This window comes from Balaenoptera musculus, chromosome 19 (assembly GCF_009873245.2).
Source record: "Balaenoptera musculus isolate JJ_BM4_2016_0621 chromosome 19, mBalMus1.pri.v3, whole genome shotgun sequence".
Taxonomy (NCBI): Eukaryota; Metazoa; Chordata; class Mammalia; order Artiodactyla; family Balaenopteridae; genus Balaenoptera; species Balaenoptera musculus.
In genome coordinates, this window is record NC_045803.1 from 16,233,971 (window position 1) to 16,261,792 (window position 27,822).

The 27,822-nt window shown below is 37.0% G+C and overlaps 1 protein-coding gene across 11 annotated transcripts in view; it reads left to right on the forward strand.

Annotated features, from left to right (window-relative positions):
* The window catches only part of ZNF382 (zinc finger protein 382), a 51,516-nt gene extending 24,911 nt beyond the window's left edge, over window positions 1-26,605 (forward strand). For 4 of the 11 annotated variants that reach the window (XM_036832870.1, XM_036832871.1, XM_036832873.1 and 1 more), the window contains exons 3-6: window positions 3,008-3,081; window positions 5,439-5,523; window positions 5,796-5,891; window positions 24,571-26,605. In XM_036832870.1, coding sequence (XP_036688765.1) covers window positions 3,073-3,081; window positions 5,439-5,523; window positions 5,796-5,891; window positions 24,571-25,994 — 1,614 coding nt within the window. In that variant the 5' untranslated portion in view covers window positions 3,008-3,072 and the 3' untranslated portion in view covers window positions 25,995-26,605. Of the gene's footprint in view, window positions 1-351; window positions 767-802; window positions 889-3,007; window positions 3,082-5,371; window positions 5,524-5,795; window positions 5,892-24,570 lie in introns of those variants that run through there. The other 7 variants (XM_036832862.1, XM_036832865.1, XM_036832863.1 and 4 more) reach the window with 7 other exon arrangements.
* Window positions 26,606-27,822: the final 1,217 nt, after the last annotated feature.

Here is a 27,822-nt window from a genome sequence, read left to right on the forward strand (position 1 = left end):
ACAGGCTGAGTCACACAGGGATCTTGTCCACTGATTCCTCAATGCTAGAACTGCAAAAATGAAACCACCCTCCTAAAAGTAAAAAAAAGTCACACTAGGCCAGTTTTGATCTGTCTCTAGTCGGTCACTATAGTGCTGTCACAGGATCACTTGGTCACAGTGTAACCCCTCACAGTCGCCGCCGACCACGGTCATTAATGAGGCCCCGCCCCCTCTCAGTCCTAGGAAGCTGATCTGGGCCAGTCAGAGCCTCCCCACCACGCACACACCCCGACCCCATACTCACACACACGCTCTCGCTTGCTCGCTCTCGCTCTTTCTGATACACACACTCATATGTGTGTATCTTACACTGATGCAGTCACACAATCACACATGCCCACCCACAATCACCTTCCTCAGCAGCTAATTCACAAAGGCTCGAGGCTCCTGCCTCCACCTGCCGCATCCGTGCCTGAAACTCCGGGACTCCTGCAGTGAGCTCCTCCCTCACCCAGACCCGGGTCACCTCAACTCACCACACGGAAAACGATGACCACAAGGCTAGCGGAAAAAGAACCAGAGGCCGAAGTTCATCAGTCCCCCCAAGGCCTGTGAGAAACGGGAGTCCAACCCGGAAAAGCGCGGGCGCCGACACTAACACACCCGAGCGTCCGCTGCTGGGACCTTGCGGTTCCTAACCCGCCGCCCCGCAGACTCCTGGGAGCGCCAGCCCGCGCGGGAGTGCGCAGGCGCAGACGACTGAGCCTTGGCGGGGGTGAGGTTGGTAGGTCCTAGGGCCTCTGAGGAGGAGGCGGGAATTGGGAGCTCCGGTCCCGGAGGGCAGACTAGGGAAGCGGGACCTGGTGGGCAGTCTGGGGAGGAAACTGGGAGTCCAAACTGGGCCTGGTAATTATGAGGAGGGAACCGGAACCGGGCCGTGGTAACCAGACACTCAGATCTGTGCTAGCGGGGCCTCGGGCGTGGTCCGTGGGCGTGACCCTGAAGGTGACAATCGAGTGTGACCTGGAGCGAGTTTTGCGAGGAGAGATCTTGTCTGTTTTGACCCCGAGGAATCTCCATCGCAGGGAGCAGGGCCTCACACAGAGGATGCTGTGTGTGTGTGTGTGTGTGTGTGTGTGTGTGTGTGTGTGTGTGTGTGTGTGTGTACCAAATGGAAGCGGCCTCCTGTGTCCAACCTGCTGCGTTTTGGATGCGTGCTGCTCTGTGGGATGTTGCGGCTGACTGTGTGTGAAGCTGGATGAGTCTTGTTGTTGCGTGGGGACTCCTCTGCATATGTCTCTCTTCGGATTAGATGTGAGTCGTGTTTGAGACCGCAGGTGACTATGGAGAAGCGAAATGATTTGTGATGTGATTTTGTGACTTTGCCTGGAATTAGTAATGTGCTGTCTGAGATTGTGAATGACATGGGGGTGCTGTGAGACGGTGCTTTTCTGAAGTAAGTGATCGAATGTAACTCTGCATGTGTTTGTAACCTACTGTTACTATTTGTGATGGTTTTGTGATTGAGAGACTCTGTATGACCACTAGTTAGGTACGTAAGATTTGATTATCTGAATAGTGGTCATTAAGCCTGCCTGCAAAATTGTAACTCAGTAGCAATTTAGCAAATAAAATAGAGGTATGAGTATTGTAAAGGAAGAGGTAAGATTTCATAATTCCCAGATGGTAAGGTTCATTACAGGGAAGTATTATATGAACTAAAACCAATGTGTTAAAATGATTAGTGTTCCATGGGTAGCATGCAGGAAAAAACAGTTTTTACCCATAACTAGCACTTTCAACACTGACATATAAGTAAGTTTTCCTGCTTCTGGATGAAATCTATGGCAGGGTCAATAGCTTCTTCAGGCATTCCATGATATAAAAGTATTAGGTATACTTTTAATCATAAAACCAGTCTCATTTTAGTAATTAAAATATTATTTTGCTATTTAAAATATTCACTGTAGCAGTCAATACTTCAGACTTCATTTAGCAAACTATTCTTCTCTCTGCCTGAAAGCCTACAGTGTGGAAAGATCAATTTCTTTTCTATTTCCATACCTGTACTACTAAAAAGAGTTGCTCAGTAGTTAATACTTAAATTACTATTAATAAATTAATAATGAATAATGGTTAATTTTCAATAATTAACTATGCTAATTAGTAGTATGCACAGGTGAATCAATAAAGAGATGAAGTAGAGAAATTAAATAGAAAGTCCAAATATTCTCAAGTATATAGGGATATGTAATAATGATAGAGATGGCATTTCACATCAACTGAGAACATAGTATTGCTAAACAATAAAACATACAGGGAAAAAAATCTTCACAAGGCATAAACACTTTAATAGTCACATGAACAGCTAAGAAAAATTACTTTCAACTTAAAATAGATAAAGGTTTAATTTATTAAATTGAAAAAGAAGATAATGTCAACCAATTAGAAAATAAACACCTATGAGAAAAACAGACGTACTATAAGGTGTCATCACAGAAAAGAAATAAAAACTTATTCTCATAATAAGAAATGTGTAAATTAGAATATATATATATATATATATATATATATATATATATATATATCGGGTAGGCAGAGATTAAAGTTATTTTCAACTGCATTCATTAGGGTGTGGGGAGGTATTCTCATGCACTGCTGGAGACAGTGTAAATTGGTAGGAAATCCATGAAGAACGATTTGGAAATATATGATAAATCTGTGTTCCATGGCAGATGGAAGGTAGAGCTGCAGAGGGAAACACACAATGTTCCCTCTCTCCATGCTACAACAGATTCCCCAGAATCTATTCTACCTCACCAGAAGATTAGGCTTCTGGCATTGATAAGGCAACAGGATTTGTCCATTTCCCCACTAATCTCTGTCCTGGATTTGTGTCGGGTACACAGAGTGGGCAAGTGCTGAAACTGAAAATAGATGTAGATTTAGCTGAGTTATTCTGGGTGATCTAAGTCAAATATGGTTTCACATAGCTCCTTGTATCTTCCCATCTCTGCCTTCTCAGGACTCTTCCCTTTTCCAAAAGAAGAGCTCATAAGAGAAGTTTCATCTCTTGCAAATATCAAAGCCATGCCTCAGGTGAGATGATGTTTCCTCTCTTTCTGAAGTAACTTGTTTTTAGGTTATATGAACATTTGCTTCCCTATCCTTAAATTTTCTGGATATTGGGATTTGCTTCCATCAAACTGGTCTCCAGTAGGGCAAGCAAGTGGCCTAGGTACAAAATTTAAGAAGGACCCTCAGGGCTGTCCAGCTCTAACTTTTGTACCCTACGTGTCTTACCTGCCTCACCCTAGTTGCAGTCCTGTTCCCAGTTTCTCTCATTCCAACCGGATAAACTTAAGTCTTCCCCAAAAGCACCTTCTAGTTGTAGCCAATGTTTGCATACTGATTGGGTGTATCATTCATCATCTCCTTTCTCAGTCCTCTCATAAAAGTACTGCTGGAACAGAAATGTATTATCTTCATTTAAATGGGAATATATTACTTGAATGAATCTATCTTGTCTAGACACTGATTTGAGATCTAAATTTCTGAGGAGTCAGGGAGCAGACATGCAAAAACCTTGATCATCTCCACTGACCTAGGTTTTGCAATAATACAGTGGGAGGTAGAATTGATAGATCACATTATTATTTTGGATTAGATTTCCTGTTTTGTGAGGTTTTTAGGATAGAGATTTGCTTGCAATCTTGTACAGAAAACTGAAATTTTACATTGCTCTCTGATCTTTCTATTTTATCCATGTCTGCCAGCAATTCCTACAAACTGTGGCCCACCAGTGAAAACCTTTCCACAGTGTTTCAGTGCTGTTATAGATTTATTCTTATATTTTTAGTTTCTTCTAATCTTTATATGTGCGTGCAAGAGAAGGAGATGCATTTGCTAATCCACTCTTGAGATGTTCTATTCTTGAATCAAAGGTGATACTTTCTCCTGTTTCCATATCTTTCTTTCAGAAAATTCCTCTTCATCTACCAATCTTTGAAATACCAATCTGGGTTTTCCCCAGATGGTAATTGGTTCTCTTCTCCTCTCTGTCTCTTTTTCTGTATGCACAATCATATTCACTCCAGAGATTATACTGATCTGATTCTAGTGACTCTCAGATACCCCTCTCCACCCTAGACCTCTAACCAGAGTATCAGAACCATATATCCAACCTCCAACAGCTATCACTACCTGTATGTTCCATAGACATTTCAAGTACATGTCCAAGGTTTACCTCATTACCTCCTTTGGTCCAGCTTATTCTTTCTCCTGCTTCCCATTTCCATTTTCTAGTCTCAGCACCCACCCACTTGCTGTGCAGATAACCTAAGAGCTGTGCCTCTCTTTTTTCCACTCTACAACCAATTTATGACCAGTTCTGTTGAAACTCGTCATGAAGCAACCAATTGTCTCCTGTCCAGACCACTAATACCACTTTAATCTAGGACACATCTCTAACAGTGGTTACTTAATTGTCTTTCCCACCTAACACACCTCAAGCCTTCTCTAGTGTTCAAGAGTATTGCCTCTAAAGTACAAATTTTTTCACATAACATATGTGATGACTTAACATTTCTTCATGTTTTTTTATACTCCATAAAGCAGCAGACCCAAAGTGGGGTATGCATTACAATGGAATGTACAAGACAGTATACTGAAAAGGAGGAAAATACTAATAGTTTACATTCAAGAACAGTAATCGTTAACAATGTGGATTGCTATTAATGCCAACTGACGATTTATAAATAAATACAAATATGTTGGGAGTGTGCTCAGTACATTTTTAAGACCATTGCTCTGTAGAAAAAAAATCCAGTATTACATAAATATGCCTACTGCCTACCTCCATATACCTTTTTCTTCTTAAGCTCAAAGACTCTTTCCTAACATACTGTACCTTTTGCTATTTCCTGAATTTACTGACTGGTTTTACTCTCCCCATGAATCTTAAAAGCCAATGACATGTAGTTCTGCAAAAAATATTCATTGTGAGTACAGAATTTTTATGTCCTCAATGAAGTCTTAGAATACAAAATGAAATCTTCTTTACTTTGTAGTATGTTCCCTTGTACATATTTCTGTCATTGCATCTGTAATATCTATTGAGTGTATGTATTTACACATATGCCCTTCTTTTAGCCTGTAACTTCTTATGAGCAAGGTCAGGGTTTTATTTGTTTTCGTGCACCAAGCAACCAATCACATTCAAGGCAAAGAGTATGATCTCATGTATTTTTACTATGAGAGAATAAGTAAATACTGATGAATGTATTTTCAGAGAGAATTTTCTACAGTACAAAACACAAAGTAAGAAAACCAGTTTGACCACTGAACATGGTCTCCAATGTCTAGTTCTCACTAGTTTCAATTGCTTTAGGATGAACTAGACTATGCCCTTACAGGGATCAGTGTCATTCAAGGATGTGACTGTGGACTTCACCCAGGAGGAGTGGCAGCAACTGGATCCTGCTCAGAAGGCCCTCTACAGGGATGTCATGTTGGAAAACTACTGTCACCTCATCTCTGTAGGTAAGGAAAATTCCTTGAATCTTTCAGTGTCATGCATCTCCTTTCAAGAATTTCTGAAACATATGGAACTTTGAATTTCAAAGATCAGAGGTGATGAATCCCTTTCTGTTAGTAGAAAGTGTGATTGTGTCCACACTTGGCCTAGTGCAAGGTATTAACTTTGGTAGGACGTTAATGTGTACCTTGTCTGCCGTCTTGAAGCTGTATCTTTCTCTTCCTTCAATAGTTTTGAAGCCCAACAGCTTAGACCAAGTCTCATTTTTTATTATCAGGATTTCACATGACTAAGCCTGATATGATCCACAAGTTGGAACAAGGAAAAGAACTATGGACAACAGAGAAAATTTTTCCAAGTCAGAGTTACCTCGGTGAGTCTGTATCGATAAAGTCCAGTGGACTCAGGTAGTTGATGCCTTTGAATATTTTCAGAGATCTATTTTTTTAATTGTGGTAAAATACACATAAAATTTATCATCTTAACAATTTTTAAGCATATAGTTCCATGGCATTAAGTATTTTTACATAGTTGTGCCACTATCACCACCATCCATCTCCAGAACCCTTCATCTGACAGAAGTAAAACTCTGTACCCATTAAACAATAACTCCCCCTTACCACCCCCCCACTAGCCCCTGGCAACCAGTATTCTACTTTCTGTCTCTATGAATATGACTACTTGTAGGTACCTCATATAAGTGGAATCATATGGTATTTGTCCTTTTTGTGACTGGTTTATTTCACTTAACATAATATCTTCAAGTTTTACCCATGTTGTAGTATGTATCAAAATTTTCTTCCTTTTGAAGGCTGAATAATATTCCATTATATGTCCATGCCACATTTTGCTTATCCATTCATCTCTCAGTGGACACTTTGGTTGCTTCCACCTTTTGGCTACTGTGAATAATGCTACTATGAATATGGGTATATAAATATATATCTGAGTCATTGCTTTCTTTTGGGTATATACCCAAAAGTAGAATTGCTGGATCATATAGTAATTCTATGTTTAATGTTTTGAGGAACTGCTATACTGTTTTCCATAGTGGCTGCACCATTTTACATTCTCACCAACAATGCACAAGGGTTCCAGTTTCTCCACATCCTTACCAACAACTGTTATTTTCTTTTTTTCTTCTTTTTTTTCAGATAGTAGCTGTCTTATTAGGGATCTGTTTTTAAAGGCCTGAGATCTTTGAAGTGTCTATACATGACTGACTTCCATACCTCTAAAATCTAAATTTTATTTTGAATATTGCTCCCCACGTAAATCCTTTCCTTGTGTGCCTTATGCTTGTAGAGCTATTGGCTGCTATTACTTTACCAAGAATCCACTCCATGCTTTGTAGGTATAACGTCCATAGAGATCTTAAGGGTAAAGTTCTTTGAGTTCTGACAGAAGTATAAACCCACGTATCTCACACTCTAATCAAGATAAAGGACACTTCCATTAACCCATTAAGTTCCATCAGGCCTCTTCCAAGTCAATCCCTCCCTAAGACGATCACCACTGTGATTTCTACCAACATAGATTAGTTTTGTCTATTCTGGACCTTTCTCATATCTACTTTCTTTCACTCAGCTTAATGTCTGAGAGATTTATACATGTTTTTGCATATATAAATAGTTTATTTTAATTAAACAGGATAGTATTCAATTGAATGGAGATACCAGTTTATTATGCATCTCCTATTGATAGACATTTGAAATGTTTCAGTTTGGGGCTATTACTATTATTATTATTTTGGCCACACTGCATGGCATGTGGGGTCTTAGTTCCCTGACCAGGGATCAAACCCAAGCCCCCTGCCGTGGAAGCGCAGAGTCTTAACCACTGGACCTCCAGGGAAGTCCCTGGGGCTATTATGAATAAAGGTTCTGTGAACATTCCTGTAAAAATCTTTTTGTGGACACACGTTTTTATTTCTTCTCAGTAAATACCTATCAGATGGTGTTGCTCATTCATAAGGCAGGTTTATAGTTCACATTTTAGAAGCTGCCAGTTTTTAAAAGTTACCATAGCATTTTAAACTTTTACCAGCAATGTATGAGAATTTTGATTGCCTTCCACATTCTCTTTCACATTTGATGTTATCAATATTTTCATTTTGGTCATTGTGAAGTACTATTCTGAAGAATGGTAGCATATCTTAGCAGTTTCAATTTAGATTTCTTTTATGACTAATGATGTTGAGAACTTTTTCAAGTGCTTTTTATATCTTCTTCAGAGGTATCTGTTCAAATGTTTTACCCATTTTTTATTGGGTAATATTTTTTTTCCTTGAATAGTAGGAATTCTTTACATTTTCTGAATAGAAGTATTTTGTTTGATATAGGTATTACATATATTTCCTCTAGTCTGTGGCTTGCCTACTCATTTTAATGGTGTCTAACAATAAGCACAAGTTTTTGAAGTCCAGTTTATCATTTTTTTCTTTTATCATTATTTCTTTGACCTCTCAAACAAATATTTGCCTTAGGTTGTAAAGATAGTTTCCTGTATTTTTTTCTAAAAATGTTATGTATATTTTGCTTCTTTTAAATTAGTTCTATGATCCGTCTCATTAAGTTTTATTTATGGTATGAGGTAAGTGTTAAGAGTCTGTTTTCTTCCATACAGATATCAATTTGTCCCATCACTTGTTGAATTGAATTAAATTGCTCTGATGATCTTATCAAAAATTGTTTGACTGTATTTGTGTCAGTCTATTTCTAGAGTATTCTTTCCTTTGATATAATTTAAGTCCTATTACTAATACCACCTGGTCTTTGATTATTGTAGCTTTATAATAAGTCTTGATGTCAGAGTAAGTCCTCTTAACTTTCTTCTTTTTAAAAAATTGTTTTGGCTATTCCAGGTCATTTTCATTTTCTTTTTCAAATACATTTTAGAATCAACTTCTTGGTTTCTTTATTTTATTTTATTTTATTTTTTTAACATCTTTTATTGGAGTATAATTGCTTTACAATGGTGTGTTAGTTTCTGCTTTATAACAAAGTGAATCAGTTATACATATGCATATGTCCCCATATCTCTTCCCTCTTGTGTCTCCCTCCCTCCCACCCTCCCTATCCCACCCCTCTAGGTGGTCACAAAGCACCGAGCTGATCTCCCTGTGCTATGCGGCTGCTTCCCACTAGCAATCTATTTTACGTTTGGTAGTGTATATATGTCCATGCCACTCTCTCACTTTGTCCCAGCTTACCCTTCCCCCTCCCCATATCCTCAAGTCCATTCTCTAGTAGGTCTGCATCTTTATTTCCGTCTTGCCCCTAGGTTTTTCTGACCTTTTTTTTTTTTTTTAGATTCCATATATATGTGTTAGCATACGGTATTTGTTTTTCTCTTTCTGACTTACTTCACTCTGTATGACAGTCTCTAGGTCCATCCACCTCACTACAAATATCTCAGTTTCGTTCCTTTTTATGGCTGAGTAACATTCCATTGTACATATGTGCCACATCTTCTTTATCCATTCATCTGTCAATGGACACTTAGGTTGCTTCCGTGTCCTGGCTATTGTAAATAGAGCTGCAATGAACATTTTGGTACATGACTCTTTTGGGTTTTTTTAATTTTTTTTTTATTCATTTATTTTTGGCTGTGTTGGGTCTTCGTTGCTGCACGTGGGCTTTCTCTAGTTGCGGCGCAGGGGGGCTACTCTTCATTGTGGTGTGCAGGCTTCTCATTGCGGTGGCTTCTCTTGTTGCAGAGCACAGGCTCTAGGCGTGCGGGCTTCAGTAGTTGTGGCTCACAGGCTCTAGAGCACAGGATCAGTAGTTGCGGTGCACGGGCTTAGTTGCTCCGTGGCATGTGGGATCTTCCTGGACCAGGGATCGAACCCATGTCCCCTGCATTGTCAGGCGGATTCTCAACCACTGCGCCACCAGGGAAGCCCCCATGACTCTTTTTGAATTATGGTTTTCTCAGGGTATATGCCCAGTAGTGGGATTGCTGGGTCGTATGGTAGTTCTATTTTTAGTTTTTTAAGGAACCTCCATACTGTTCTCCATAGTGGCTGTATCAATTTACATTCCCACCAACAGTGCAAGAGGGTTCCTTTTTCTCCACACCCTCTCCAGCATTTATTGTCTGTAGATTTTTTGATGATCACCATTCTGACCGCTGTGAGATGATATCTCATTGTAGTTTTGATTTGCATTTCTCTAATAATTAATGATGTTGAGCATTCTTTCATGTGTTTGTTGCCAATCTGTATATCTTCTTTGGAGAAATGTCTATTTAGGTCCTCTGCCCATTTTTGGATTGGGTTGTTTGTTTTTTTGATATTGAGCTGCATGTGCTGCTTGTAAATTTTGGAAATTAATCCTTTGTCAGTTGCTTCATTTGCAAATATTTTCTCCCATTCTGAGGGTTGTCTTTTTGTCTTATTTATAGTTTCCTTTGCTGTACAAAAGCTTTTAAGTTTCATTAGGTCCCATTTGTTTATTTTTGTTTTTATTTCCATTTCTCTAGGAGGTGGGTCAAAAAGGATCTTCCTGTGATTTATGTCATAGAGTGTTCTGCCTATGTTTTCCTCTAAGAGTTTGATAGTGTCTGGCCTTACATTTAGGTCTTTAATCTATTTTGAATTTATTTTTGTGTATGGTGTTAGGGAGTGTTCTAATTTCATTCTTTTACATGTAGCTGTCCAGTTTTCCCAGTACCACTTATTGAAAAGGCTGTCTTTTCTCCACTGTATATTCTTGCCTCCTTTATCAAAGATAAGGTGACCATATGTGCGTGGGTTTATCTCTGAGCTTTCTATCCTGTTCCATTGATCTATGTTTCTGTTTTTGTGCCAGTACCATCTTGGTTTCTCTAAATAAATATGCTGGGATTTTTACTGGTGAGAAATAACATCTCAGCAATATTGAGTCTTCCGGTCCATGACTATACTATATCTTAACATTTTAGTTAGCTTCTCTAATTCCCATAAGCAGTGTTTTATTATTTTTAGTATAGAGGTCTTATACATATTTTATTAAGTTTATCTTTAAGCTTTTAAAATTTTTGATGCTATTGTAAATAATGAGGTTTTTAAAATTTCTTTTTCCAGCTTGTTCTTAATATGTGTCTCCACAATTGACTTTTAGGTATTGACTTTGCATATTTCTTTTGATGGTATTAAATTTTGTTGTTGTTACTGTTGTTCTTTATTTGTTTTGGTTTTTTTTTTAGATTTTCTATACATAAAACAGGCCTTGTTGAAATAACATATTTCACTTCTACATTTGCATACTTTATTGCTTTCATTTCTTTTTCTTACCCTGTTGTACTGACTAGGATCTACAGTACAACATTGAATAGAGGTAGTGAGAGTGAGCATCCTTAGCAGTTCACTAAATTTAGAAGGTAGACATTTAATATTTCATTCTTTAGCTTAATATTAACTGTAGATTTTTCATAAGTGCTCTTTGTTAGATTATGGAAGTTCTCTTTTTTCCCTAGTTTTCGGACAATTTTAATTATGAATGGATGTTGATGTTAAATGCTTTTTCAGCACCTGTTGAGATGATCATATGATATTTCTTTTTTAATCTGTTACTGTATGTATTACATTGATTAATTTGAATTTTAAACCAAGCTTGGGCTCCTGGGATGAACCCCAGTTGGACAAGATGCATTATCTGTCTTATAGATTGATAAAATTGGTTTGCTAATATTTTAGTAAGCAAAATGCATGATTTTACCAAGAATAGTGGTTTGTAGTTTTCTTGTAATATCATTGAAAAGTTTTGGTATCCAGAATTGTGTCAGCCATATCAAACTGGGGGTGTTTCCTTTTCATCTACTTTCTTATGGAATTTCTGTAAGATTGGCATTGTTGCTACCTTAAATGTTTGAAGAAAATCATTGTTAAGCCATTTGGGCCCGCATTTTTATAATTCAAAACTTCTGCTTCCAGCCCTGAGGAAGTAACAGAGTCTAGAATTATACTACTACAGGAAACAACTAGAAAACTGGACAAAACTATTTTCAGATATTGAACAACAGGCAGCACAGGCCTGGATTCCTGAGAGAAGATAAATAAATGAGATGCACCCTACCTCATTCCAGGCTTTCATTTGAAGGCAACTTCCAGACTGCAGTGCAGAGAGAGGAATCCAGAAAGAACCTGGCAGTTTTACTGACTTTAGGGGGACAACATTGGCATTCAAGGAAATTGAGGTGACTAGAATTTGCAGGACACACTTTCCAAAAGAGGGAGTTATGCAGAGAAAGAGTTCCCCAAATCTTGAAAAGGTTCCCCTTGAGTCTTGGCTAAAGATAAGTCTGCACGTGGGTAGGTGAAACCCCATGAGACCAGGCAAGGACATGTTCTAAGAAAAATACAATTACAACAGTGTTGTGAGACAAACAATTCTCATAGCCTGATGCACCAGGAATCATTTTATTTCCCTTCAGCCAGAGCGGAGAGAACTTGTTAATACATAGGACATTAGATAGACACCCTAGAAAGGTCACACCTAATAAATGGGACAATAGATTAAAGACTGCAAGATTTGTCATAAAAGAGCTTAAATTAAAGCATCAAAAGGATTAAACTAATCCAAAAATAACTGCTGTGTGCCTGTTGGGTCCTCCAAGGAGATGCTGAGATAGAGTTGGGAGTGTAATAGATTTCTTAGAGGTGACATCTATGAAAGATAAAGGAAGAAGTAAGATCAGAAACAGAAAGCCATCAGACCATGATACAGATATGTGGAAGGAAAGGGGATTGGGCAGGGAGACCCTTAGACCATTATGCAGATACGACAAAGTCTCAACCAGCCTAACTCCTCTGAAGCAAAGACTGTTCATCAGAGGAGTCCTAATGGACAGAAATGGCCACCCTCTAGTACCCACTCAGTGTTCAGTCATTTTGGTGGGGATTCCCTGGGGAGACCCTGGCTTGGTTCAAAATCTGAAGAGCATCCTGAAGATGCTAACAGTTCTTGCACATGAATGGTAAGTTCTTTTTGAAGGGAGGTCCTAGTGGTGCAACTCTGGCTGCCACAGAATGCCAAAAAAAAAAAAAAAAAAAAAAAAACTCTTTTTGAAAATACAACCATATCTTAAACTCAACAACATTAAATTGATAATGTCTGATATCCAATCAAAAATTATTAAACATATGAAGAAGGAGGAAAATATGACCCATAAACAGGAAAAAAAATCATTCAATAGGAAAAAAACTCAATTAATAAAAACAGACCTAAAAAATGTAGAGGTGATGGAATTCGCTGACAAGGATGTTAAAACAGCCATTATAAATGACTTGAGTATCATCAAGGATGTAAACTGAAAATGAACATAATGAGGCAAGATAGCAAAGATCGAAATAAAAACCAAAAGAAGCTTCTAAAGATGACTATTCAGTATCTGAAATGAAAAGAAAGACCCAACTATGTCCTATGTATTAAAATATAAAGACACAGGTAGGTAAAACATAAAATGATGAAAAAATATGTACCATACTGTCTTGCGATTGCCCTATGTGGGGATGAGATCATCCCCCCCTGCACTCACCCAAAATTTGGGACAGATATCAAGACTGAAATCTCACATAATGAGGTTTTCTAGGGAGAGCAGGGAAGATTCCCAAGCTGGTCCTAAAATGGCTTGAGAGAGCAAGGAGGGGTGTCTGGCTTTGGTGTTTATTGTGTTTTGGTGGGGGGTAAGGTCAGGTCTCTACACATAGGCTAGGGCTTGCATGGTTTAAACTTCCTGCCAGCACCAACAGAGAGAACATGCAAGGTTTCTGACTGCGGAAAAAAAGGGAGTGGGTCTAGGAAGTTGTCAGCAGTAAGACATCAAAAATAGAATCTGACTCTATTACACATGCAAACACTAAGAAGAAAATGGGAGCGGCCATATATCAAAGTAGATTTCAGAAAATGGAATATTACAGTGATAAAGAGGGACACTTCATTAAGAAGTCATAACAACTGTAACAGCTTCAAAATACTTCAGTGTTTCTCAGCTTTTTATCATTTTCACTACCCTAAAAAGTCTTTTTAGAAATTTTCTTTCTAATTGCCCCCTCATGAAATTTTAATACCATAATCTATGTTCTGTTGCCCTTTGGAGGGCCACAAGCCATAGTAATATGTAAGATTTTCTTTTTTCATTTTCTCCAGAACCAAATTTGCTCCCTGAAAGAAGCAATATAATTATAGCTTAAGATATAAATACTTTTCCCTCAGTAATTGAGAGAACAAAGAGAAAGAAAATCAATAAGGCTGTGGAAGGCTTGAAACACAATCAGTTGTACCTAGTTAATCTTTATAGACTATTTTACATGGAACATTCACCAAGATAGACTCTACATGCTGGGCATAAAACAAGTATCAATAAATTAAAAAGAACTGAAATCATAGTATATAGTTTCTGACCACAGCAGAATTAATTTAGAAATCAAAAACGTATCTCTAAATTCCCCAAATTTTTGGAAATTAATCACATTTCCAAATAACCCATGAAGCAAGGAAGAAATCCTAAGGTAAATTAGAAGGTATTTTGAACTGAATGATAATTAAGACAACATATCAAAATGTGTGGGATGCAACTATAGCAGCATTAAAAATTTTTATCCCTTTAAATCAGGGCCTAAAACAGGGGTTAAACTGTCACCCTAAGTAACTAGAAAAAGAAAAGTAAATTAAACTCAAAAGTTAGTAAGAGGAAAAAATTGACTAAAGCAGAAATCAATGAAATACATAACAGAAGAATATATGAGTGAAGCCAAAAGCTGATACATTAAAATAATAAAATTAATAAACCATAGCTATATTACTAATAAAAAATAGAAGACACATCACCAATATCAAAAATTAAAGAGGCTATATCACTACAGATCCTACAGACATTAAAAGGACCATTAGGGAATATACAGACAATTTTATACCAACCAATAAGAGTAGGAGAGAACACTTCCCAACTCATTTTATAAGACCAGCATTATCCACAATCAAAGGCACTATAAGAATAGAAAACTACATAGCAACATCCTTCATGAAGCTAGATATAAAAATCCTTAATAAAATATTATAAAACTGAATCTAAAAAAATAACTGAATTTAGCAGTATTTTAAAAGGATGATACCACATGGCCAAAAGGAGTTTATCCCAGGAAAGCAAAGTTGATTTGGAATTCAAAAATCAAGCTATAGGGACTTCCCTGGTGGTGCAGTGGTTAGGAATATGCCTGCCAATGCAGGAGACATGGGTTCGAGCCCTGGTCTGGGAAGATCCCACATGCTGCGGAGCAACTAAGCCTGTGCACTGCAACTACTGAGCCTGTGCTCTAGAGCCCGTGCTCTAGAGCCCGCGCACTGCAACTACGGAGCCTGTGCTCTAGAGCCCACGTGCCACAACTACTGAGCCTGTGTGCTGCAACTGCTGAAGCCCGCACTCCTAGAGCCCCTGCTCTACAACAAGAGAGAGAAGCCACCTCAATGAGAAGCCCGCACACTGCAGCAAAGAGTAGCCTCCGCTCACCACAACTAGAGAAAGCCTGTGTGCAGCAACGAAGACCCAACACAGCCAAAATAAATTAATTAATTAATTACATTAAAAATAAAAAGCTATATAATTCACCATGTAAAGATAAAAAGAGGTCGAAACTCAAGGATATAAGCTACCACTTAAAGTATAGAAAAATAAAAGAGAAGACCACAATCATCTCGGTAAATGCAGGAAAATAATTAAATTCAATTTATATTTATTATAAATCTATTTATTAGCAATCCAAGGGAATTTCCTCAACTTCCTAAAGAATATTTTTCGAAAAACATAGCCACCATCACATTCAGTGGTGAAAGCATGAATGCTCTTCCTCTAAGAACAAAAACAAAGGAAGGATGTCCATTATCACCACTTCTATTAAACATTATACAGGACACAAGTCAGTACAATAAGGCAAGAAAAAGAAGTTAAAAGGCTTCAGATTAGAAAGGGAACTATCTTCATTTGTACGTGACATGATTGTGTACATAGTAAATCCTAAGGAATCTAAAAGAAAAGAACTGGTAGAACTAATAAGTGAATTTAGCAAGTTCACAGAGTTCTTGTTTTAGATAAAACTTGGGAAAATTTTGGTCTGTACTTCTACAGTTTTTTTCTTGCTCTATTCTCAATTATATTTTAAATCATTTCATCCTACCCTGTAGTTCACTAAGGATTTTTAAAGTTCTTTTAGTTTGGGTAATTTCTGTTAACCTGACTTCAAGTTTACTGATTCTTTATTCTCTTATGTTTATTTGCTGTTTTAAACCCATCCAGTGAACTTTATATTTCAGCTATTGGGGTTTTTTTCAGTTTGCATTTCCTTATGCCTCCTGACTACTCCATCTCTTCACCCATATTTCCATCTTTTCTTGTAGATTTGTAAACATATTTATCATAGTTATTTTAAATGTCTTCTAATTTCAACATAGGGACATATATCAGCCTGTTTCTGTTGAATGGTTTTTATCTTCCCTATTGGTCACATTTTCCTGTTTCTTCTCAGGAAGGCTTTATATAACATGTTGTGAAGTTGCTGGATCCTTTTTCTTCCTCTGAAGATTGCTGAGTTTTAATCTTACAGGAGGTTAAGTTACTGGAGGCTCATGTCGATTCTTTTGTCAGGTTGATTTTAAGTTGTTTAGATTATTTCTATTTCAGTTTCAGTTTTGCCTTTAGTTTTATGGTATTGCTCTAAGTCCTGGGATGCAGCCTTTACTCCTAATTCATGGCCCTTCTGGGATTTCAGTAGAAACACCAAAGTTTTAACCAGGTTCTTCTAACTTGGCACAGGACTGGAATTAAAAACTGTTTTTTCAGAGTTAAGTAGCTGCTGAAATCTCTGCTGAGTTCTTTCAATGTTCCAGCTGTCTTTTCCCTTTATGCTCCTTGCAGTCTTACCCTGTAGAAATGAAGTTAACCAAGGTTTTGAGGAGGGGTTTATGCTAACGTTGGGGCTTTCCTTCTATGCTTTCTTCATCCTTGGATTTTGTCCTCAATTTACAGCCACTCTGGTACTCCTGAACTCTGATCTCTGATTCTTCTGCACAGAATGACTCCTGCTTTCTCCTTGAGATCTATCCCCTGTGTGCTGCATGAACTACCAGGGCACACAGTGGAAGACCTGGATAAAAGTAGATCTTATTGCAGTGTGGTTTCTTTCTTTCAAAGGTTGTAACCATTCCAGTTTCTGCCTGCTTTTGATCATTCTTTAGTGTCTTCAAACAAGTTGGTCTTCTATAATTGGTCCATAGTTATCATTGTTATCAGTTGGAAGGTTGTTCTGATACAAACTTCTTTGCTATTACCAGAATTTTGAATGTCTAAAACAGCAGTTCTCAAACTTTTTAGTCTCAGGACTTAAAAAAATTTTTTTTTATTTAAGTATAGTTGATTTACAATGTTGTGCCAATCTCTGCTGTACAACAAAGTGACTCAGTTATACACATACAGACATTCTTTTTTTATATTCTTTTCCATTATGGTTTTTCACAGGATATTCAATATAGTTCCCTGTGCTATATAGTAGGATCTTGTTGTTTATCCATTCTCAATGTAATAGTTTTTATCTACCAACCGCAAACTCCCACTCCATCCCTCTCCCTCCTCCTCCCTTGGCAACTGCAAGTCTGTTCCCTATGTCTGTGAGTCTGTTTCTGTTTTGTAGACAGGTTCATTTGTACCATATTTTAGATTCCACATATAAGTGATGTCATATGATATTTGTCTTTCTCTTTCTGACTTATTTCACTTAGTATGATAATCTCTAGTTGCATCCATGTTGCTGTAAATGGCATTATTTCTTTCTTTGTTATGGCTGAGTAATATTCCATTGTATATATGTACCATATCTTCTTTATCCATTCATCTGTCGATGGACATTTAGGTTGTTTCCATGTTTTGGCTATTGTGAACAGTGCTGCTATGAACATAGGGGTGCATGTATCTTTTTGAATTATAGTTTTGTCCGGGTATATTCCCAGGAGTGGGATTGCTGGATCATATGGTAATTCTATTTTTAGTTTTCTGAGGAACCTCCATACTGTTTTCCATAGTGGCTGTACCAACTTACATTCCCACCAGTGGTGTAGGAGGGTTCCCTTTTCTCTACATCCTCTCCAGAATTTGTTATTTGTAGACTTTATAATGATGGCCAGTTTGGCTGGTGTGAGGTAGTACCTCACTGTACTTTTGATTTGCATTTCTCTAATAATTAGTGATGTTGAACATCTGTTCAAGTGCCTACTGGCCATCTGTATGTCTTCTTTGGAGAAATGTCTATTAAGGTCTTCTGCCCATTTTTCAATTGGGTTGTTTGTTTTTTTGCTGTTGAGTTACATGAGTTGTTTGTATATTTTGGAGATTAAGCCATTGTCTGTTGCATCATTTGCAAATTTTTTTTTTTTATGGTTTCCTTTGCTGTGCAAAAACTTGTAAGTTTGATTAGGTCCCATTTGTTTATTTTTGTTTTTATTTCTATTGCCTCGGGAGACTGACCTAAGAAAACATTGGTACGATTTATGTCAGAGAATGTTTTGCCTATGCTCTCTTCTAGGAGTTTTATGGTGTCTTGTTTTATGTTTAAGTCTTTAAGCCACTTTGAGTTTATTTTTGTGCATGGTGTGAGAGTGTGTTCTAACTTCATTGATTTACATGCAGCTGCAGGACTTATTTATACTCTTAAAATTATTAAGAATTAAAAGAACTTTGTGAATGCGTGTGTATCCTATTCAAAATTAAAACACATTTAAAAATATTCATTTATTTCATTTAAAAAGAACAATGTAAATATAATAAAGTCATTACATGTTGACATAAAAATCATATTTTTACAAACAAAAACTATTTTTCAAAAGAGAAAAGTGAGCAAAGGGGCATTGTTACATGATTGAAGTTTATTTAATGTCTTGCTGAATAAAAGATAGCTGATTTTCACATCTGATTGTACATTTAGTCTGTTGCAATATGTTGTTTTAATTGAAATATATGGAGAAAATCTTCCTTCATGTGTATATGTGTTGAAAGAGAAATATTTTAAAAGCCTTTTTAGATTGTCATGGATATTCTTCATTAATACTACACCCAAACTTAACAATTGGTAGTTCCTAAGCAGTTAGTTGCCACTTAACAATTGTTTTTTTCTAAACAGTTAGTTGCAATATAAAATCTGAAATCATAACAATGAACTGTTGTAGACTATTACATAAAATCCAATGGTCTATTTAAATATTTTATCCATGCATTGTTTTGTAATATTATGTATTGGTCATTTGGAAAGTAACAGTTCACTGGTGCATACAGGTCTGCCAAATTTTGACACATTTCCATATCAATATTTTTTTTAAAACCCCAAACCCACATGTGTTAATATCACCAGCAATCTCATTATAAAAGTCTTTTAAGTATTGGGAAGTTGACAAGCTCACTGTAGCAAATACAAGCTTTCTAAAATAATGACTTATACTTCTTTTATCGTAGGTGACAAGTATTGGCAGATGTTTTCTTTGAATAGACAGGTTCACATTGTTCAAGAAAATGTTTACCAGATACCCACATCTGAATAATAGTGTTTTTTCAAGTAAAACTGCTGTTCCACAAAATGTAGATATTTAGTTCTCAACTCACATAATTACACCAGCACTTTTCCTCACAAAATACATTATATGATTGGCCCTTGAACAACATGCATTTGAACTGTGCAGGTCCACTTACATGCAAATTTTCTCAATAGCAAATGTTACAATACTACACGATCCACAGTTGGTTGAAGCCACAGATGTGGAACTGTGGGTATGGAGGAACTGAGGGCCAACTCTAAGTTATATGCAGATTTTTGACTGTGCAGAGGGTTGGCGCCGCTAACTCCCAGTGTTATTTAAAGATCAGCTGTACTCTGGTATGCAAAAGAAGTGCTGTATGCAAAATTCTTTAACAATCACACAGAATATTGAAAATATATGTACTCAAGGGTGGAGATCTAATAAAATTAATGAATTTTTTCTGCTCTATCAAAAAGTCTTAAGTGAAACATTTTTCCTGCGAGTGTGTGGTAGTTAGAAATGCAGTGATTACTATTATAGATTGGTGCCAGTGCTTTGATATATGTTAATGTGCCAGCATTTTACCCACCGTATCAATCATTGTTAAATTTTCTATATTTTATGTTTTGACATCTTTGGGGTGCCCTACTGGCTGAGGAGAGATTGCCCTTCCCAGAGCTAGCCAATTTCTAGAAATAGTAAACAAACAACTTGTTGGTGAGCCCACCTTTCATATACAAATCAACCAATCCCCACTCCATATCCTCAACCACCTCCTTTTTCTAACTCACAGACACCAAGCCAATATTTACCCTGCCCTAAATCACCCAGGATCAGGTATCAGACAACTGGAGAGCTCCCCTATAACCCGTAACCTGCCAACACTCTTCAAACTAGCCAATCCTAAGCTGTTTCCCCTGCCCTGCCTTGCCTTTCCCATGGAAGCAAGCCCCAGTAAAGGCTCTGGCCTACACTCTCCCCTTGCTTCTTTCTGCCTCCTGACCAAACCTGGTGCTTCCCCATGTGGCCCTGCATGGCATGGCATGGCCCCTCCTCTCAGGAAAGGTAAGTAATAAAAAATTTTCTTTTAATAGCATTAACCTCTCTGTGTCATCACTCAGTCACCTCTATAAATTAAAATTCCATAAGACACCCACCAGTGCTTTTGCCCCACTAACGCAAATAAGAGCACAGTTTAAAATTCTATTATTTTTGTTAATAATGAAGTGTTGTTATTTTTATTATTATTTTGGCTGCACCATGCGGCATACGGGATCTTAATTCCCTGGCCAGGGATTGAACCCATGCCGCCTGCATTGGGAGCACGGAGTCTTAACCACTGGACGGCCAGGGAAGTCCCAATGAAGTGTTATTATTATCTATTTTTAAAAGATTTTTTGATATGGACCATTTTTAAAGTCTTTATTGAATTTGTTACAATATTGCTTCTGTTTTATGTTTTGGTTTTTTGGCCACGAGGCATGTGGGATCTTAGCTCCCCAACCAGGTATTGAACCTGCACCCCCTGCACTGGAAGGTGAAGTTCTAACCACTGGACCACCAGAGAAGTCCCCCTGAAGTGTTATTACTAACAAAAATATTTTTGACTTTGTGGACCTCCCATAAGGGTCTCTTGGAAACTGTTGGTTTAGGCCTTTCTTCTGTTTTTCATCTCTTTCTTTAACATTTCAGCTCTTTCTCTTTCTTCTTTTATTATAGTCTCCTATTTATACGCATTCTTAAATCTATCCAAAATATAAAAGGGTAATCATTGCTAATATTAATCTTCCTCTTAGTTTTCATTTTCTTTCTTTCCTTTCCTCTTCTACTTGTTTCCTGCACTCAGTCTCATATCCCATTCTCACTGTGAGACCTACTATCAGATTTCAAAATCCATATGACTTGGACTAAAGTGATAATTTCAGTATCACTTCTTTCAATGAATTTCTTCCCAACAAATCTCCGTGTTTCATAACATAGTGCTCAGATTCCTGATATGTACCCACCTTGATTTGGGTGAAAAACTTATCCTACGTTCCTGAGTGCCTTTTTCATCTTGGTTGCTTTTCTTCCCTCTGAAAAAATAAATATTTGTTGAATAAATGGATTTTATTTCAGTAGGCTCTCATCGGTATCCTTAAAGAATCTTTCTTCATCCTCAGTTCTTGTCTTTATAAAAGCCATGTAAACTGTAATAATCTGATCCATTCTCAAGTTGTGATTTCCTTGTTTTATGTGAATGGCTTTCAAGTAGCCATTTTCAGCCCATTTCTCCCACTTGGACTCTACTGGTATATTTTAATCTGCCTACAGCAATATAGTGTCACTTGTCTCATCCTTTTGGTTATTGATATTTCAGAAATAATAGTCATTAACTTTATCTTATCTTTGTATATCCTTTTGTTCCAGTAGTCAGCTTCTTGTAACATCAGGTTGATTCCATCATCTCTGCAATATTTTAAAAATCATCTCTCCACAATTTGTGTTTTATTTCACTCCATGAAATATCTTTACATCCTCTCATATTCTCGTTTGCCACTGACATCTTCAAAAGCGAGAGCCATGTTATTTCAGGTGTGGGCTGCTGTAATTACTATTTAGATTTGCCATGATTTTTTTTCCAGTTCTTTCAGTTTTCTTTCAGTCAATATGCAAAAAAGATATCACTTATTATATAAAATTTAAATCCCTTCTTTTTCAAGGGCTGACAGAATAATATTCCATCTGGTCATTCCACATGTATTTCTCTTTTTGACTAAGAATTCCTGCTAATGTCTGTTCGAATCTCCCAAATGTACTCAATACAATTGATTTTATTCTTCACACTGGACCTTTCATTATATGACAGCTGCCATATAACCATAAGGATACTTGCAAAGTTAGCCAACTACAAACTAAGAGAGTACAGTAGTACACACAAGGCCACCATCACTTCTGATACCAACTGTAAGTTCAAGGGTCGCCACAACTACTGTTAGGATCAATAGTTTTCTATAAGGACTTAAAAAATTACTGAAAGCTATAATACTCACAGTTATGGTTTGTAAGAGAAGAATACAGATTAAAATTAGCCAAGGGGAGAAGCACATAAGGCAGAGTCCAGGAAAGTACCAAACACAGAGCTTCTAGTAGTCCTCTCTCTGGAGTCATGGACAGTGTTACTTCCCTGTGACAATACATATAGAATACTGCCAGCCAGGGAAGCTTCACCCAAGTCTATAGTCCAAAGCTTATATTAGGGCTCCATCACATAGGCATGCTTGACTGCCCATGTGGCTGACCTAAGTTTCTAGCCCCTTAAGAGACTGAGCTAATATTCTGTGACCCAAAGCCCCCCGTTCTCAATCACATTGTTGGTGTGACTCAAAGACCACCCCCCCCCCAATCACATTGTTACTTTCTGGCTGGCCAAAGGCTCCCAGGCAATTAATTTTCCTCTCAGGCATGACATTCCAAGGACTTAGAGATTACCTCCCAGAATCCAAAGGCAAATGTCAGACTTCTCTTTGGGCAAGATTATATATTCTTTACCACACAATACTACATATCCTTTGATTAAAAGATCAAATTTCACTTCCCCATGAAATGTTCCTTGATGACTCCAAAGCATGTCAGTTCCTTTTTTTCTGCATTCACATTATACTTAGTGTCTATAAACATGCAAACAGACAAATCCTCTGATATGATCTAGTAATTTGCTACCTGATTCAACACTGTTTTATCTGAGGCCTCTTTTCCCATCTGATTAACAATTCCCTCAAAATAAGGTCCTCTCTTTTACTTTTCCTTACTGTGGCTTGTAGCAGAGGCTAGATATTCCGATAGTTACTTGATTGATGGCCTGTGGTAGTATGCAAGGAAAACATCTTTCTCATCCATTCAAAAATCATTTAATGGTAAGTTCTTTTTAGATATACATGTCAAGATCATATCTCTTTACCACTGATAAGTGTGTTAATGTATACTCAGAAGGTTTCGAAGAAGATAGTCAATAAAATGTTGACGTCCAAGAGCATAAGTTTTAGTTGGGAAGGCATTATTATCAAATTGAGCATTTTACATATAATATTATATGAAAATAGCAGGTTGTTGAAAGATTGCTTGAAATGGATGGTCCAGACTATAATTATATACTAATTTCAGACAAAATAGACATTGAAGGGTAGAAAGAATATGTGAAGGCTTTTGGATAAATTGGATTGTAGCATGTCCCTGAAGGTGGTTGAATTCTCAGCAAGGCAGTATAATTCCAATTATTGATACAGATTAGTTTTGTGTGTCCTAGAACTACACATAAATGGAATTGTACGACGTGTACTCTTTTGCATAAAGCTTTAAATCTGAAAAATATTTGAGATTCATCCCTTTTGTCATTATGTATCAGTAGGTTTTTTCCTTTTTATTGCTGAATGGTATACCATTGTATAAATTTCACTGAAGTATTCCATTTTATAAATATATGATACAGTATTACCTGTTTACCTTTCGATGTCTAGTTTGATGGGATAAAAGGGCTGTTGTAAATAAGATGTAAGTCGTGAGTAAGATGAATCCATCTTTAAAATTGCCCCACCAGATATGGGTGGTAGTAAGTTAACAGTAGTAAGATATAGTTTTTAAGGCCAATCAGTGCTGTACCTATACATTGAAGAATTCAATCTTTCACAGCCCCAATAGGAAATAGCAGAGTTAAGGTATGTTACTCCACTGGGAGGAAAACTTGAACCCATCCTTCCCTAAAACTGAAAAAGTAATTTAGCAAATTGAAAGGAGGAAAAGTTATAATTGACGGTCAAGAGAATTTAGTTATTGATCATTTCTGGAAGAATACATTGCTGGTAGCAGCAGTCAGAACATAACAGTGATTATATTCATGTTGCAGATATGCTTTGTCCTCTGGTTTATTTTACAATTCCTAATGGAATTATGTTTTCCCAATTCTTCCTTTTCAAGAGAAAAAAAATTGCAGTGATATGGAGAGTTAGGGTCTAGACTATAGACTAGTGTGTCTGTTTGCACTAGGAAATGAGTCCTGAGAAAGTTCATTTGCCATGGGTGGGCTAAATACAAGTGAGGAAGAAACACATGGAAGTATTTTATAACACTTATTTAGTCATTAGGGAATAAATATATAGTCTTTCATCTTCACCTGAACATTTTCATTGCTTACTGTTTAGTACCCTTGATAGGCTCCCTCCATTATCTCTGAATCTGCCCATTCCAAGAGCAATCCCACTTTCACCATCCTTTATCTTCTGCTTACTTGCCCTTGTGTTTATTATACCTGCTCAATGTAGCTTATATTTATAACATCCCAAAGATATAAATGTTGTTTGCTTATGGCAATTTTTCCTCATTTTAATGTTATATACATTTTCCCTCCAAGAGGTAATTTATTTTGGCCTTTCTGTAGACTACAGTAGTGAGATAGACAGTCCCACCATGGGTTGTTTGTATATATATCTTATCCATAACGTTTATGTGAAGACTTACTGGTGTTAATTGTATTTTTTCTAGAAGAAGATTGGAAAGCTGAAGATGTTTTAGTGAAGTTCAAAGAATACCAAGACAGGCATTCTAGATCAGTTGTATCCATCAACCACAAAAGGCTAATGAAGGAGAGAACTAATATTTTGGGGAAAACATTTACTGTCAGCAAGAACCGTATTATTTCAAAAACAACACTAAGTGAATATAAACCTGATGGAAAATTTTTTAAAAATATTTCAGAATTAGTCATTAGAAATATAAGTCCTGTAAGAGAGAAGTTTGGTGAGAGTAATGGATGGGAGAAATCACTCCTTAATACTAAACATGAGAAAATTCATACTGCAGTGAATCTCTATAAACAAACAGAGCGGAGTCTGAGTGGTAAACAAGAGCTTATTCAACATCAGAAGGTTCAAACTCCAGAGCAGTCATTTGAACATAATGAATGTGAAAAACCCTTCCTTATGAAAGGAATGTTATTTACACATACTAGAGCTCACAGAGGAGAAAGACCCTTTGAATACAATAAAGATGGAACAGGTTTCATCGAAAAGTCAAATCTCAATGTTCACCAACAAAATATTATGGAGAAGAAGGCCCACGCATACAGCAAATATGGGAAGTTCCTCTGTAGGAAGTCCATTTTTATCATGCATCAGAGATCTCAAACAGAAGAGAAACCCTTTCAGTGCCCTTACTGTGGGAATAGCTTTAGAAGGAAGTCATATCTCATTGAACATCAGCGAATTCACACAGGTGAGAAACCTTATGTTTGTAGTCAATGTGGAAAAGCCTTCCGTCAAAAGACAGCCCTCACTCTTCACGAGAAAACACATATAGAGGGGAAACCCTACATTTGTATGGATTGTGGGAAGTCCTTCCGCCAGAAGGCAACCCTTACTAGACATCACAAAACACATACAGGAGAGAAGGCCTATGAATGTACTCAATGTGGAAGTGCTTTTAGAAAGAAGTCATACCTCATTGATCATCAGAGAACACACACAGGAGAGAAACCATATCAATGTAATGAATGTGGGAAGGCATTTATCCAGAAGACAACCCTCACTGTACATCAGAGAACTCACACAGGAGAGAAACCCTATATTTGCAATGAATGTGGGAAGTCCTTCTGCCAAAAGACAACCCTCACTCTCCATCAAAGAATTCACACAGGAGAAAAACCCTATATTTGTAATGAATGTGGGAAGTCCTTCCGCCAGAAGGCAATCCTCACTGTTCATCAGAGAATACATACAGGAGAGAAATCCAATGGATGTCCTCAGTGTGGGAAAGCCTTTAGTAGGAAATCAAACCTCATTCGCCATCAGAAAACTCACACAGGAGAGAAACCATATGAATGTAAAGAATGTGGAAAGTTCTTCAGTTGTAAGTCAAACCTCATTGTCCATCAGAAAACTCACAAGATAGAAACTGTGGGAATTCACTAAAATCTGTGACTTTTTTGGTGAAAACTTATAAAGTCATAGTAAAACCTGTTGCTTGCAAATATAATAATATTAAACAGTTTAAGGTACTGTACCACATATGTACCTACTATTTGCTCTCCTATAAAACACATAAAAAGAATTACTGGACAAATTAAATGATAAAAGTCATTGAAAATACAAGCTTAAAATGATTAGATTCACCAAACATAAATTCCTCTATCAAGTTGCTACAAACATTTTAAATTGCTTATTTTAAATTTTAATATATACCTTGTTGTGACCCAGTAATAAACAGTAGGCTGCCTGGCAGTGGTCCATGGACCACACTGTGAACAGAACTGCTTTAAAAGTAAGGCGGTGTGACTGTATTTCTCATTGCAAATATGGTATAAAAGTTGTTACCTCCTCAGAGTTAACCACAGTTCTAACTTCTAACATTATAGTTTTTGCATATTATAAACCTTTATATAAAGTAAATTATACATCATGTATTCTTTCATATATGGCTTGTTTCATCCATCACTCTGTCTTTAAAACTCATCATTAGTGCATGTGGCAGAAGTTTATTTATTTTCATTCTGTATAAAATTCCATTATATGATTATATTTCAATTTATCCAATCTACTGTTGATGGACTTTTTTTATTGTTTACAGCTTAGGGTCATAATAAATAATGCTTCTTTGAATGTATTTATATTTCGGTGTACATATATTCATTTCTCTCATGTATATACTTAGGAGTGGAATTGCTGGGTCCTGGGGTATATGTATGTTGATACTATCAAATGACTCATAACTTTCACAACATGAGATAATTCACTCTGAAGGAAGACAGCTGTAAATAGTATCAATATGGTAATGGTTCAAACGCAAGAATTCATACTAGAGGGAAACTCTATGAATGTTGTGAAAACTGGGAATCCAAATATAATGCATGTCCAAAGGCTTTTAGCCACAGCTCAAATCCTGAATACCAGACACATGTAATAAATGTGAGATTGCCTTTACCCCTAAGAATGCCTATTTGAAATCAAAGTCATACTAGAGAAAAGGAGGCATCTAGTATCTTCCTTGCGCAACATTAGAGAATTCTAACTGGATAAAATACTATCTTACTGGTCATATAAAAATGATAAATATGGAAAAGCTTATAGCCATAGCTCAAATCCTTACAACACCAGGGAATTCACAATGGATGGGAACACTTCAAATGAAATGACTGTAAGAATGATTAGTTATAACTCACTCTATACAACAGCAAAGAATTCATACTAAAGAAAGGAAGGTTGACATGGGAACAGATGAGGCTTCAACTCTTAACTCTGGGGAAAGCTGTTTGCATGAAAGAAGTCCAACCATACCGAGATCATGATGCTAGAGAGCCTATGTGTAGGCACCCTAGTCAATAGCCCCAGCTAAGCACCAAGCCGTTATCCAGTATCATCTGCCAACTATATGAATGGGCCATCTGGGGCAAGTCAAGTCTTTAGATGACTGTAGCTGCTGCTGACATCCAACTGGAACCACATGAGAGATCCACTCCCCCCTTCCCAAGCAGGAACTGCTCAGCTGAGGCCTTCTCAAATTTCTGACCCTCAAAATTAAATGGTCACATTTTAAAATTAAATTTGATAGATTAAAAGAAGGGGGAAATAATCTGTTAGTATCTGTATTAAAAAATAAAGGTATGAATATTTGGATTCCAGGGTCAATGAGCAAAAGTGTGGTGACTACGAGGTGATCTAGGCGTGAGCAAAAACTGGCCCTGAAATACAGATGAAGTTTGGACTGTAATTTTTGTTTACAATTACATATCTACATAACAAT